Source organism: Gobius niger, assembly GCF_951799975.1.
Source record: "Gobius niger genome assembly, chromosome: 5".
Taxonomy (NCBI): domain Eukaryota; kingdom Metazoa; phylum Chordata; class Actinopteri; order Gobiiformes; family Gobiidae; genus Gobius; species Gobius niger.
In genome coordinates, this window is record NC_136856.1 from 22,962,638 (window position 1) to 22,978,551 (window position 15,914).

General features: G+C 40.2%; 2 protein-coding genes across 2 annotated transcripts in view; both read right to left on the reverse strand.

Annotated features, from left to right (window-relative positions):
- Positions 1-15,914, reverse strand: part of timm8a (translocase of inner mitochondrial membrane 8 homolog A (yeast)) — a 72,975-nt gene that overhangs the window by 18,015 nt on the left and 39,046 nt on the right. The gene's annotated exons all lie outside the window — the stretch shown is intronic.
- glra4a (glycine receptor, alpha 4a) overlaps positions 12,001-15,914 on the reverse strand; it is a 50,448-nt gene continuing 46,534 nt past the window's right edge. The window contains exon 9 of the mRNA XM_079556349.1: positions 12,001-12,827. Coding sequence (XP_079412475.1) covers positions 12,528-12,827 — 300 coding nt within the window. The 3' untranslated portion in view covers positions 12,001-12,527. The remainder of the gene's footprint in view (positions 12,828-15,914) is intronic.

A 15,914-nucleotide genomic window follows, 5' to 3' on the forward strand; every position in this document is an offset into this window, starting at 1 on the left:
CAATACTTGATGGCATGTAAGACTCAACAATAAAACTTCACACTATTGACGAAAACTAAGCTTATTAAATTAATTCAGTTTTAGGTTGCTTTGTCCTGGGGAAAATATATATTTGAATTCATTTGTAGCCATGGCTTCCCTTTTCCCTTAAGCTCCCTTGCAGATATTAGGCATGTGAAAGCTGTTTTTAATCAATGAATCCGTATCATAAATAATTCACATTAGCTCAAGGCCATAATCAAAAGAAAGGCCCTAATCAAAAGAAGTATGTATTAAATATTTTCAAACTAGTGTTTTTTTCCACTTGGTGTGCTGCAGCATTGCATCCGCCACACTTCCTAATTTGCCTAATTTTCTGCTTTCATGAATATTGCTAATAACAGTCACCGGGTGATTACATGTGGAATCTTATTACTAATGAGGCCTGTTCAAAGCTTTAGTGGTAAGTCGTTCTACATGGAGAAAATCAATCGTAATAGTATAATCAATACATGATTTAGTTTGTAGACCTTCAAAAGTCTGATTGTTCACAACGACTGACCTTCACGCTGGCTCCCGTTACAAAAGCTGTATGCATCTGCCCGAACCGATGCTGCTTTTGATGGAACTGGCTCATACTAAGTGCCTATGATTACATGGTGCGCTGCATTTTATGGTAGCCTATGCTTGCAAAATCAATTGCAGTCCAGGTACTGGCATACACCACAACGGCAGCTGTTCTGTAAAATCAGACAGACCTGACAAGCCCTCAAAGCACACTGTTTGAAAACCAAGGTGTTATTAAAGATAAGTTTCAGATTCTATAGTCTAAATCTCACATGTGGCTTTCAATGAGCAAACAGGATTTTATCAGGACTTAGGACAATTCTCAGAGGGACTGCAGCTCCAGATCAATTAGGTTTAAACCATCGAAATAAATAAATAACACTAAATTGTATTTCACAAGTTCTAAACCAAGAGTAGCCAAATAAAAGTGGAGGACCCTCAATGCCACTGAATAAATCCCCAAAAGGCCCCTGCACCACAGTTTGAGAACCACTACTCCAATCCCTTACATACAGTTGCTTCTGTTGTATGCGCTCGACTGTGACCTTTGTTGTCTGCTGCCCCTGCCCTCCACCGTACACAGGCAGCTTGAATGCTACATGCAACGATTTACACAGCACGCGAACAAAGTCAACCTTTCTCAGCGTTTCTAACTTATCTTCCATGGGTCGCATGTTTGCATCTGTGTTACGGATGCAGGCCTGACCTTTTCTCAGAGAGATAAACTGTGATGCCAGGAAATGCCCGCCGGACTGAGCATTCAAGCTTACGCCTTCCCACTTGAGTCAAGGAACTATAATGGTTTAGTACAGTCAACTCATTTAGAGCTGAGTAAATAAAGTTCTTTTTAAGCCGCACATCGAGTCTCATTTTTCTCTTGTGGATGAGAAATTGAGTACTTCCTCGCAGTGTTGCCTTCGCATTACCTGAAGAAATTATTCCATAGGAGTTCGATATTTCTCATGGTTTACTGCAGCCATGCAAATTGATTTCTGTGGGTGAGCTTGCAGCCTAGAGCACATTTTGTGTTCTCATTTGCCTTGCAGTGGGAGAAAAGAAAGTAAAGTGACAGACGCGTACTTCTGTTTATTTTAAGTTGAAGTCAGCATGATATATTAAAAAAGCAGGTATTCAAGTTCTAATAATACATTCATTGAGTTTACCTGTAATATGTGGCTGGGTTCTGTTTAATATTACATTTCTGAAAGTACATACCATTTATTACTATTTTTCCCTTGAATATAAGTAATAAATGTGGCAAATAATATTTATTTAAGTACTCTTATGCATCAACTGTATACTAAATTACAAAGTATTCAGTATACCATAAAATATGCAGGGACATGCCTAAGGAAAGGACTTTGAAGGTGGAGGAGTACAGGGTACAGGTTGTAGGTTTATCGATATTGTCACCATGGTAACAAGTCTATCCCTGTTTATTCAGGAGATCCCATGGTTGCAACTCCCTGCATTTCCAAGCATCCATGGCTGCTCCCACGGACATCTCACGTGTTGTTTACCGTGTTGTGAATGATGCATGCTTAAAGCTAAAATGGACTTCCGGCTAATTACATTTGCACCACACTACTCAAATCTAATGTGTGCCTGAAAATCTTGAAAATGTAATGCCCATGTCGTTTTGCTTTAAATGCTAATTGGGTTTTACTAAATCGATACCATTCACTCACTTGATAAACATGACATAAAACTTGCAACTAGTATCTTTCCAAATGCCTGTTTTAGTTGAGGTTTTGAGCGGTTATTTTAAAAATGGGGTAATGCCCTATTGTGTTTGATTACTGGGCTGGCTATGACAAGGAGACAGCCATCCCAGGAGTTTCATTTGGAAGCCTTTGAACTATCGAAACTTGTGCCCATTAAGCAGTTTAACTGCATTTTGTGAAAGGGTCAGTCGTGATCCCAGTTTCTCTATCATTCAATTTAATGCTGCCATGTGTTGTTCTGTAAACAATGGAATGGAATTGCGGTTTATTTGTATAGCTCTTTTCACATGACACAAGTCACCCAAAGTGCAGGAGATTTTCACACAGTGCAGGAGATTTTGTTCTTCATTCACTCGTAAACTACGTATGTAGCTTCAGTTTCCCCTGGAGTAGACTGACAGAAGCACGACTGCACACACCTGATCACACCATTCATTCACACACATCAATCATCCTGGCCTGTTGTACATGTTTTAGTGGTAGGGGAAACCGGAGTAAACAGAGGAAAACTACGCAGACACATGGAGAACTGCAAACCCGACCTTCTTGCTGTGAAGCACGAGCACTAACTGCTGTGCCACCATGCCGGTAAACAAGCCAGAGGAATGCATTGCATTGCTTTTATCATAGAAATGAAAACAAATAGTTGTGACAGGTTCAGCTTACAGATTCTGGAGAGGGTGCTTCTGAGCCTGGGCTTATCTCCAAATCCTTTCTTCTCAAGCTCTCTCTGACTCAGTCTGAAAGTTGTTGTATCCCCCAGCGCCATTTGACCCACCAGCCAATCCTAATAGCAAGAAAACACTCGCTAAAATACATAGAACATGCACGTGGCAAGACAGTAAGGACAAGTAAAAGGTAATTACAAGTCTGTACTTACAGTATAGCACTTTATCTGAATCAGAATAGTGTCTCTTGCCATTGTTTGGAACAGGTTCACAAACTAGCATTTTTTCTCGGTACAATCGTGCAACATACACAACACAGAATTTAGATTTTTTTTAAAAAGCTATAAAAACTTTAAAACTATGCTAGACGAGCATGAATAAAGACGATTAAAATAAAAAGTAAATTCTGATAAAGACGACCACAATTTGACAAAGAACAACAGAGGGATTGTATGACAGATGTGCAGGTGTATTAAGTCATAGCAATGGCTCTAAGTGTGGACATACCACATAGTGCAATAGAGCTGTGCAAATGGCTGGAACAGGTTATTCCGTTCATGAGTCTGATACATAGTTACTGGGTCTGCATGCTTTTGTTGTTTCAGTGGCTCAGTGAATGAATCAGTGTGCCTTGTTCAGATGAGGCAAGCTTTAAACAGCAGGAAGTGGACAGTGAATGAAGGCTTATAGTAGTGCCTGCTGAGAAGATTTCCCACTGCTGAACTGAGAGTGTTATGTTGCAAGTCTGTTAGCGACCACTAAAGAAGTGTTGCTTAATTTGTGACACTGAAACAGAAAATCATAACACATTCTCGTCTGGGCAAGGCAAATTTATATGTAGATTACTGTTTGTTCACAGTGTAATTCAAGGTGCATAACAGAACAGGAATGTGTTAATAGTCAGTTAAAATAACACTTAGGGCCAACTAAAATCAATAAAACTTAAATATTTATGACATTAAATTAAAAGTCCAAATAAAATACTTTCCGTTGACATATGCACCGCTAAATGGAACCATTTTCAGATAGACAGGATTGAGGCCTGTCATCTTTAGGAAAACAGATTCAGATTATAGCTGCATAATACTGACACACAGCCTTTCCATTTTAACTCTGGACTCTGGGCACCAGCTCTCCTTCAGGTTCTCATAGACAGTACGACTCTAAGATGTCAGAGATGTACGTTGGCTTGAGAGTTGTACAGAGGTGCTTAAAGTGCATTCTCTGAGCGACTGGAAGTCAGTGAAAAGACATGAGCACTGGACTAATATGGTTCCCGGTTTTAGGACTTTGAACAGTTGCAGCATTCTGGGTGTACTGCCTCAAATCTACAATAACTAGCTGACAGCTATCCTCTCAGAGCTTTTCTCCTACGTCTCTCGCAATGGTCAAGCTTCACAGCAGGCTTGCGTTTCCATGGCAACAGGGCTGAGTGCATGTGCTGAAGATGCCGCAAATGCACTTTTAAGGTGTAACTTAAGCATCGCAGAAATTGTGCCGACCAGGAATTGGCCCATATCAGAGGATTCATTTATTAAGTGGCCAAATTGTCATACAAAAGCCACAAAAACCATCAGCTTTCAAATCCATATAAGAAAAGCATCTGAAAGCTTGTAATAATGTCCCTTTTTGTCTCGCCTCCTCACCTACCCCTTCCATGCTCCCTTCTTTTTTCAGTGTATCCTTTATCACCTTGGGGATTGTTCTGTGGTGAGGGGAAATTATGTGAAGCCATACAGGAGGTGCCCAGCAGAGGGAGCTGCTTTGACAAGGCATTTACTGTACTGTACAGTCAGTAAACCACTGACAATGTGATTGTTTATTGCTGTTATCTGTCGGTTTTAAGTTTAGCTTTCACATCTGAAAAGGTTAGTCTGATGAGGGCTCCTGACCAGCACTTTGCCACTTCGCACATTAATTTGCATTCTCTACTCTGTTTGGCATTCACAGGGATCCATGATATTTAACAAAGAGACTTTTCTTTGCCACACTTTTAATTAGCACACATAGTGACCTTTTCCCATTGTCACAGCCAATGCCACTTTGCAGGAAGTGAGGTAATATGACTTCAAAATGTTCAGATTCTTAAATCCTTATTTGCATCATCTGTTTTAGAATGTATGCCATGAGGTTTATACGTAGAATACATCTTTTTGATTCTGGCAGTGCCTTGTTTTGCTACATGCAGTTTTTGGTTCTGTGAATAAAGTAGTGATGACATCTATTGCACATGTTTCTAGTTTCTGGCCTGTGGGCTGCTCTGGGCACTGCCTTGTGGAGATACCACAAGCGATGTTCCCTGGGCTTGACACTGTGCTGCAGGTGCTCCATTCTTGAAATTCTAGCTTTGCTCATGGGAAACAAACAGACTGCGGACATATTTAGTAAGCCTGGGACGATACGTATTGCGATATAGTAAGTAATTACATTAAGCAATATATTTACCTTAAAATAAGTCATGTGTGACATTTATTCATGTCATTCATATTTCATTGGTCACAGCTCAATGATCAAAGAAAAGAGAAGTCTACATAAGGGTAGTTTTTGTTCTAACACCATATACTGTAATGTAGCTTCAATATCCTCATTACCCAAATCAGTCTCTTTACTAAAGGCTATTCTATACGCAATGATTCATGAATAGAAATCCAAACTACAAACGCAATAGTGCTGATTGATAGTGCGCACATAAGCCTCTAATCTGGCATCAAAATGTAAGAAGAGCTGCCTGTTGTGGTCTTAAATGAGCCAAATATCTCACTAGCCGCCCCCACATTGCATACTAAACGATTGCAATCTATCAGCAATGAGGTCCAGCCCAGAGAAACTGGTAAGTATAAGTAATGCAGCTCATTCCTTGGTCTCATAATGAAAACAGAGAAAAGTAGTCAGAGAAATTGCAACATGACAAATAATCTCCACAGGGGTGTTTTGCTATGATTGTGTTGGAAAATGAGCACGTGTATTCTCAAAAGCCCAAAAGACATTTAGATTTCTCAATTTATCCTACAGAGAAACAATTACATTTCTCTGCTCACTTCCTCAAGCCACAACCTGCAGCGCTGAATCAGTATCTGAGCTGCCTGGTCCATCTTATGGGCATTCCCCTGAGATTTGATGGACCCACCACCAAAGGAAACAGCAACTTTTTTTTTTATATCATGTTTCTTTTGGAATATATGTCTGGTTTTGTGCCCAAAAGGAAAATAAAAACAATATTCTATGCATTTACCCATCTGCTAGGCTCAGTGCAAGCAGGAGCCAAGACATACACAGTAGATTTCTGGAAAATTAGCCATTTTTTAAGCTGATGAGAGCAGTAAAAAAGCAGTTTGTAACCTTTTTGTGGCGATCCAGTGACGCTAACCACTTTGCAGATACGGTAGGCCTATATGAGCAGATTGACAAAAGAATTCCAATAATATTCATACAACAGCCTCCCTGCAGATAAAGGCTTCTTCCTCTTTGAGCACAGTCACTGCTCTTTGCACGTGTGTAATCATTATCCATGTAAACCCTGCGAGCTGCAGCCTCCTCAGCTGTGGGCCCTCTCTCAGATGTCAGAATTACACCAATATACAGTAGAGGCACTGAGAGGGATTAGTGGAAATGAATCCACCTAGGATTTTCTGGTTAAATATATACACAAGGATGAGCGCCTTCCAAATGTAGGTTTTCCTTGCCACTGTTGTTGTTTGGAGATGCATGTTTTGTTAATGAGGATACTGCCGCTGCTGATTTCTCTAGAGCCTGTACAGTCGGCGGAGAGAGGGATGAATCAACATTTCATAACCGTGTTTTAAACCTGCTGCTCTCACACTTTTTGCTGAAGTTTCATCCGCTCTGGAAGGAGACAGAACTTTGTTCTTGTACAAGGTTACTGCAGCTTATGTCACGATAGAACTCAGTGCTTAATGCAAGGGTGACTAATAAAAGAGCTAAAAATACCCAAAAAAAGTGGTGAGGGCTGTGTTCTTTGCTCTGAAAGCAGCAAAAGTGTGTTTTGAGCATGATTAACCTAACTTAGATTAGATTTGCTCTTCATAGATGTAAGTCAGTGTTAGATATGCTGTGTAATAGCCATGTGATCTTTACTTCCTTTCCAGAAAACAAGAATTTCAACAATTATTTCGATCAAGTTAATACCTAATTTTTTCGATCCATATCCCAGTATTGTTGCACCTTTAATGGATTGCATTTGGACAGTGCAGTTCAGAGGACTAACATAAGCCACTCACCATTGTTCTCCATCCTTATAATACTTACAGGTTTAGATTTCCTGTCTAAGTTGATAAGCCCTTTAGCTTGATTTGTCAGTATCATGCCTTGAGAAACAGAAAAGTGAAATTCACCTTTAAACTGTTGCCGTCCTTCGAAGGAACCAGAGAACAGGTGTTATTGAAAGGCATAGATGAATAAATAATAAAGCTACAAGGGCACGATAAATAATAAACTAAGATAAAACCAATTAAAGTAAAGTAATTTTGTGTTTCGTTTTCTCACAATGGGGTTGCTACTACCTACACTTCTTTAGTAATTGATCCGTTTCTCATTTTAACTCCCCTCGGCTTTGCTGCTCTCACGCTGGGACACAATGACAAGGTTTGCATGTTTATTACAATGTGGAGCAAGCACTTTTCCATGTTTACACTCATATATTTAAAGGTGACACGCATAGCAATATCTTGTTAATATATCACTGTCAGAAGAAACCAATATTTTCCCCTCCGCTGCCATTTTTCCATTTGGGCGTCACAGAAACAGAAATGCACGAGTTTTAGATTTAATGTCTAACAGAACTGAAAAGCAGAAAAGACGCTCCACATGTCACATTGTGTTTATTGTGTGGCACATTGTTTTTGGTGTTCTGTATAATATAAAATGGCATGATGTAGTAATCTAGGATTTCATGCAGGGCAGTGCTAAAAAAAAAAAAAAGAGCTCTCTGAACCTGATCAAATGAACCTACTTGAGTTTAATTAACTATGAATAAACCATGACATGTTCTGAACAAAGACAAATACAAATAAAATTGCCTCCTATTTATGTAAGACAAGGCAAGAACTGAAAAGAAGCCGGAATACTGGCATTTTGCAAAACACTGGTGCTCCCAATTAAAGGAATATTTCAGGATTTTTGACATAGGGCCTCGTGCCCTAGTTATCCAGAGTGTTGCTGATTTCTGGAGATATATATAATTTTTTTAAATTCATGCAGTCCTTATATTTGAAGAGTTTAGTGATGCTAGGCTAGTGCTAGGCTAGATAATGTCTATGGTAACTAGTGGCCTGCATTAAAAACATTATAGTCTGACCCAAGCACAGTGCACCTGAGGCAAATCACTTATAACACCAGACTACCGATATAAATATCTGTGTTGACTGAATATTTTTTGAAATATACCGGTAACCATTTTGCCACCGCCGTGGTCATCGTCTACGGCTTTCCCATCAACCAGTGCTCCTCCTGTGACCAAAACAGTGAAGATGGCGGCCGTGACACAACGATTTTTCACCAAAGAAAAACAAGAGTGGAAAAGAGTGGTGCGCACTGAATGGGTGCTGCTGCCGGATGCTCTCTCATCAAATGCAATTTCTCCATCTGTGAGATCAATAAAGTATCATCTTATCTTATTTAGAAGAACTTATATTTGAGCAGCAACAGCTTCCTGGTTGTAAGCTTCGCAGCGGCGGAGTGATCTGCTCGGTTACCGGATCTACAGTTTGTTTACCTGCGGACGACATTACTACACGTGGAATTCACAAAGGAGCTTTCTACAAATCAGATATGGCAACGTTTGGAGGACGACCCCATGATTTTGAAGAGGTTTTTAATGCAGACTACTAGTTACCATAGACATGCACTAGCCTAGCATTAGCCTAGCGCAACTAACCTCTACAAGGACTGAATAAAAAAAATAAAAAATCTCTTTCTCTATCCCTTTAAATAGCTGAATGATGCTCCCAATGAAATAAATAACAATGTCCTTTATAACACGTACATGGAATGCACAGGGAAGACGGTGGTTTGTTCTTCCTCCCTGCCCAAAGGCAATAGGTGAATCTCATTTCAATGAACGCTGAAGTGAATTATTTATATTGTATCTAAGCCTGTGACTACACCCTGCTGCCACTGTACACTGCCTCAAGTCCAAAGTAGATGAGAAGAGCTCCCCTGGATCCCATGACCATCCATGACCCCTAACTGTATTGTGCCGCAGAAAATCAATAAATGAATGAGAAAAGAAACAGTGTTATAATCTTCCAAAAAAAAAAAACATGTCTATCATTTTAATCCCACCAAAATTAGACTTCTTCCCCGTTGCTGTTTCGTCAATACAACGGTAGTAAAATGCCACCGCGGCAGGTACCCAGGGATTATTTTTGTGTCTACACGTGTGCTTCTGTTTTTATGTGCATGAAAGGGTAAGACGCTCACGCTCGAAGGGACAGCGTTATTGATTGCGGGTCTTAAGGCGGCTTCCTTCGAGCTCACACATCAGTTTTAGCGCTGGCACCATTGACATTCAGCTGAAATGAGGACTGGGGAGGGGGAGTGCATGCTGATTATTCCAGAGGGAGTCCGCTTGAACATGATGCCACGGATACACTCCATCTCTCTATTCTTGTTTGTTATTTGTTATTTTTTTTATCAGATTACCCCTTGCGTTCATTCACATTCATAAACTGAAAGTGGCCATTGGAGCTGGGAGTCTCCAGCTTCGTCCCACCTCCTCCAACAATGATAATTTACTGTCCTCATTTAGGCCATGTCCTTCCACGTGAGGATTACTTTATAGATCAGAAACGGTGACGGTTGTCGCGGTGACACGTGGGAAAAGGTTGCGGGGGTGTTGTTTGTCCGAGTCAACACCCCACAGGGATTTGGTTTGCTTGCTCAAGCTTAGGCCCCCCGTCATTGGAATCCATCAGTCTTCTCATGCCTTTGAAATGATATACATTGGATGGCTACATACTGTTTTTCGGAATGAGGTGGCACCGTGTAATAGCCACAAATCACAGGGCTGTTCTGAATGTGTCAATGTCAAGGATAGTGGATTTGGAGAAACGGTTTATACATTTTTTTCTTTCTTGAAGGCTTGGAACAATACCATTATGGACTGGAAGTGGAAAATGACAAAATGGTGTGGATTTGATCCTTTGAGTCATGTCTATGGTTGGTGTTTTTTGTTGATTTTCTTTATTTGTATTTGTTACGAGTCTGATTTGACTTGCTAAGGGTAGACGCTGACATTTTGAAAGCAATAAAGCTTTTCTATCGTGTACACTTTTCATTCATACCAAGCACTAACACCTGGTCTCTTGTTGACATTTCTATCTATGGCCTCATCTTAGGTTACGTTACAAAGACCCCGACGCTGGAAATATACGGTAGACTTAAATGGTCAAAGGACTACAACAAATTTGAGTGTTCCTGTCTCCGATCAAATACAAAGGGTAAGCATTCCCTGCCCTAGACATTCAGAATCTTAAGTCTCCCTTTAACACTTTCTCTAACACTCTCATTCAACTATTTTCCTCTAATATTTGCTTCTATAAACGAGTCTGAATCAATTCTTAGGTGCTTTGATTGTGAAATAGATCATGATTAAGACAGTCTTCCTTCCATTGCACACAAAGTACGAGGCACAATGTGTGGTTGTGTGTTTGAATGCGAATAAATATAGGAAGTCAGAATTTTCTCAGGCATCATGAAAGCTTGTTTTGGGGGGACATTTAAAATATAGACATTGTTATACCCCAAAGTTTTGTTTCCGTGATGACCATTAAATAACAATAAGAGATAAAAAGTCATTACAGCAATAAGATACAGAAAGAGTCCTATATAGATACATTATGACACACACATTTGCCTCATTACCTGGGGGAACACTGCAAACAGAGGAGTTGATTAGGACTGCAGACTAAAGGACAGTAGGCTGTAGTCGCCTCTTAGAATTCATTGTCATTAACGCTGAAACGCCAAGGCCCTTTTCAAACTCATTAGTTGATAAAACAACCCCCTGATTTCCTATTAAAAAACCCATTCGTCCTCCCTGGCTGGCGATGCTCCCCCCGTCTCCGCATCCCTGCTTTTGCACACTTTTCCCGCGAGCGTTTAAGTAGTCGCAGCTCTTAAGCAGGTTTAGGCATGATTCCTCCTGCATCGATTGTGTTCATGTGGTTTCACTGCTAACAATCATTGCCATAATAGAAAACAAGCTTTGCAAAGGGGCCAACGTGCTGATGACTCCTTCTTGTGTCTATTACAGATTGTATTGTGCTGGAATTGGATTTACCACCTTCGGGTTTAAGGGTGGTGCCTGGTGTCTTTGGGATTTGGCTTGATGGGGTCTATTAAAGAGCTGCAATAGAAAAGCAGTGTGAGGGAGCTAATCTGTGACTATATTGCTTAGCCACTTATAAATGCATTTCTATATATAGCTGACTTTGTATTTGCCCATACCAATCAGACGTTGCATTATGACCCTTGATGCGTGCACAGAGAAGCACATTTTGCAACTGCTGCACCCTGTTCTTACCAAAAATATATTAATGTTTCCTGGTTATTTGCAGTCTTCATAGTGGGTGAGAGTTATCATGAATTATGTGGAAAAAGTAAAATGGCAGATGTTTCCAGTAATTGCCCTTTAATTGCCAAGCCTTTTCCATCCAGTGTCATATTGTCTGTTACTTTCTGTTATGTAATGTGTTCATCCACTAATGACAAACCTTCGGTCGGCTTCAGTGTTTATATGTAGTGTTTTAGTGATTGTTTTTCACAGGAAACCAGTTGAATATAGCAGGAGCAAGTGTTCAGGGCATGCACTGATGGACTGTGTGAGGGAGGGAAAGGCAATTTTCTTTGGTGTCCAATGAGAATGAAATGCATAAACATGGCATTAACACGTGCAGTACTGATCACTGAAGAGATTATTCCATTATCACATAAAAAGGTGTTCAAAATGCATGGCACTAGCTTGGTGCAGCCTATTAGGTCATGATACGCCTGAGCGGAACACCGAGAGAGACATTTGTCTTTTTCTGGCAGAATAACAATTTATTTAAATTCAAACAAAAGGAAATACATATTTGTGCTTTCTTTAGTTAGATGAACAGCTTTGTATATGTACATTTTATACATGGTTGTAAAGAATTTCTTGCTACAAGTGGCTGAAATTATTGATAATCACTTAACACATAAATATCAAAGATTCTCCACCTGTTGAGCGCATTTAGATACAGTATCTGGTACAAAAATGTCATTGTGTTTTGAGTTCTTCAAAAACATTCATTCAAAGATGTATAGTGTTAAAATTCAAGTCATTTCATCCAGCTAAAATTGCAGAAATCTGGTTTAATATTTAGCTTGTTTGACACGAGAAAGCCCAAACTCCATGGTTGAAAAAAAAGAAGAAAAAAACTTGCAAAAGAAATATTGTCCAATCACTTCATGTAAGATCCTGAAGTCGCACCTGAGCACAAGTTTATGAGCAATGGTAGTAGAAGAAGCACACATCCTCGTTGATAATGTAAATCTGACAGGCAGGTTTGGTTTTCCAGAAAAAATAGACAGCGATTGACATTTTTTACAAGTTTGCATGGATGTCTTCATGCCGCAGCACTTTGTAGGTGATCCAATAGAAGATGTTGAATATAAGGAAGCTCAATGGGAACACCGCTCTGGAAATGGTGTCGATACGCTTGGCCCGATCCACGAATCTCTTATGCAGCATCCCTCCGTCGCACATGGTGACTGGAGGAGGAGGAGGCGGCGGGGCGAACACAGTTGACCCCTCCACAGGAGTGCCCTCTTTAGTCTGCAGGTAGTGACCCAGGCCGTAACCCCGGAAGTAAAACCCGCGACCCTCCCTCACCAGCTCCTCTTCCTGCGGAGTCAAGCAGAGAGAGGCCCACGTTAGGCGCCAGAGAGAATCAGCACACATAGTGGGGAACACAACAATTAATGTAAAAAGCTATAGATAAGCTGTAGACTTCAAAGATTCTTGTGGGTTAAAAATAATGTTGCAACAAATAAATGATTAAAATAACAATGCAACAATTAGCTTTTGAAAAAGGTTTGTGTATGTGACTCATAAGGGCCTCTAAAGATGATACATTTGAATGGTCTATGTTAGAAATGTTGATTTGACCATTTAAAATCCCAATTGGAGTTTATATACAAAGCAGAGCTCAGATAGAAATAGCAGGGCGTTTGTTGTGGTTTGTGTGCCTGGGGGAGGCCTAATTCATTTGAAGTAAAAGTGAAATTAAATTAGAAATTCATACTAGAAATTAACCTCTAACTCTCCTTTGGAATACTTTCCAAGGCTCCGGGCTGATATAGACATTTCAAAACGGCTCTTAATAAAGAGACTTGATCTAAGCCGGACCAAAAAAAGCCTGCCCCGGCAGAGGGCTTTGATGAATGACCAGGCACCAGTGTGAGTGAGACATTGTTCCACCCTCTGAAGAGAATATTAATCGACGTGTGGCTTAGCTGTGACAGGTCTCGGACACTTGAGAAATTCTCTTTAGCAGCGGAGAGTGAAGGTGTGCGATCTAAATTGGATGATAAGCAGTCATTTTGGGGGATTGGCCTAAACGTGACCCAGCCAGCCCTTTAAGTGTCTCATGAGGTCATTGGGTCAGTTGAGGCCACTGAATTTAAATCTCAGTTCGGGGGCCACCACACCTAAATACCCCGATGGTTTATGAAATGAAAGGATAGATTTTGGCAAGGAAAATTAGATGACTGTGTCTAAAGTAAAATAAATATTGTGCTGGCCAAAACAAAAACATCTCTAAGTGTTTTCTTTTCTGTATAAGCTTTACTTTTTCTGAATGCTGTTGTCTCGGTGATAAAGTGCCCATGTGGCAGGAAAGAAAGGAGTTGTAGTTCTTTTAGCACAGTTTAATAATCTCACTACCTTCTAAAAGATACAGTCCATCATGTGCTAAAATCGAATGGTGTGTTTCTGTGAAATAATAGGTGCTCATGGTTTTAGATGGGGGCTCCCTGCAGCGTCAAAGCAACTGATGTGCTTCAGTTTATGTGGGAATGCTCACTATGCTGTACTGTCCAAAGGTTTTTAAGCAGTTTTTCAAAAAATAATTGCAAATGTATGGTTACAATTAGTACATTGCGGACGCTGCAGTTATTTTGGCAGCACAATGTCATCAGCAAACCACACGATATCCTGATTTATGATTCTGTAAAAAGTATGTTCTGAACTGCTTCCGAAAATTGTATTAGTTTCAGCACTTTCTTTTCTCAAGTTTTAAGCCCTGTGAACTGAATCTTGATGGTAAAACATAAATCATAACTCTAATCACATTCCGACCTTACTCTAGTTAATACAAATGGAGAGATTTTCTTCATATCAGCACTAAAGTCAGTTTTAGAGAAAGGGGGAAAGGGCAAATGCAGGGATTGAGAGGTCGGGTGCGGGGCAGTGATACGGAAGCACATTTTGGGCAAAAGATTTGACAGGGGAAAAAGTTGAGGAGAAAGTTCCAGGGGCTTAATTTCAAAGACTTGGACATGGTCAGAATGTGTTTTTGAAGGTCAGGGTTACCCTAGCACAGGCGCTGCACTGCTGACTCACGCTCTTGTAGGTGGAGTGGTCACTGGGCATGTCATTCACTTTCCGCAATGACTCCACACTGCCCACGGCCAAATCCTTCATTACAGGGGAAAGATACATGAACATCAGTGCCTCAGGATGAAAATGCACAGCACTTAAAGATATTTTTAGTGTTGGGTTAAAGGTGTAGTATTTCAAACCAATAAATGGAATAAATACAAGCATTAGTTTCATTATGAGTATTTTTATTAGTAATTGTACCGACCCCATCCACCCCTGACAAAAACAAACATTGCTTTTTTTTATGTTTTGACTTTGCTGGGCAATATAGCTTCTTCGCTTTAACCACAAGGAGCCACATGTGAGGTTTACCGCTACCTCATATTACCTTTTCACATTCATTCAAACTAGAATCGAACCAGTGAGACAATTTGTTGCTACACTATAGATAGCAGTGCCAATCTCCTGTGTAATTTCTGCAATGACAGTATATGGCGGAGCCAGTTCAGGTGTCAGGTCAGTGTCGGCAGCTCTCAGATAGATAGTATGTAAGCACTCAGTCTTCAAAGGGGGTAATTGTGCAGCTCATGTGGACAGGGAAAGTCCTTGTCCCCATCATTTCTCTTCCGCTGTATCGACGCAGAAGGGCAGACAGACCAGTAAATCTGCTGGACTCCTCGGTCTTTACATTACAAATTTACGTCTAGACAGCTCCTCATAGAAAGCTTTTCTGATTTGTGTGTCTTAAATAATGTCTAGAGGTAAGAACTGACTGTAAAATTGTTAATGAATCCACTTCTACTTCAATTGTGTGCTTGCCCTTAGGCTGCGCTATTGCATATCTCTCGGAAGCGCCAGCTTCCCGCTGGCGCTTCCGAGAGATATGCAATAGCGCAGCCTAAGGGCGGCACACACATTTCGTAGAACTATAGTTACATAGGTAACTTAGATTTATTAATAGCAATTAATAACTGTGTAACTTTTATTCAACTCAAGATTGTTCTTGGTTTTAGTTAAGTTGTATTGCAAGCTGGATTGTTGAAAGATTCTTTAGTTCACAAACTAACTCAAATCCGTTTTGTGCAGCACCTGCTAATTTGTTTGAATCCACACCACTGGTTGTTTGAGACACATGGCAGTATTGCTGCAAGTATGTGGGTGTTACATAAGCACTTTTATGCTCAATAATTACATTCTTAGTTGCTGTCACACTAGTTAAAATATGAACACATGTAATATGTCTTAAAACTTAATACTAACTACATTTTATACATGAAGCTGTGATCGGCTATAACGAGACAACAAATGCTCCGCTAAAAGTCCTTTTTTTTTTCTTGATAATGTTAATATTATTCACCATGTAATATCAAACTCTTGCCAGGTCACGTT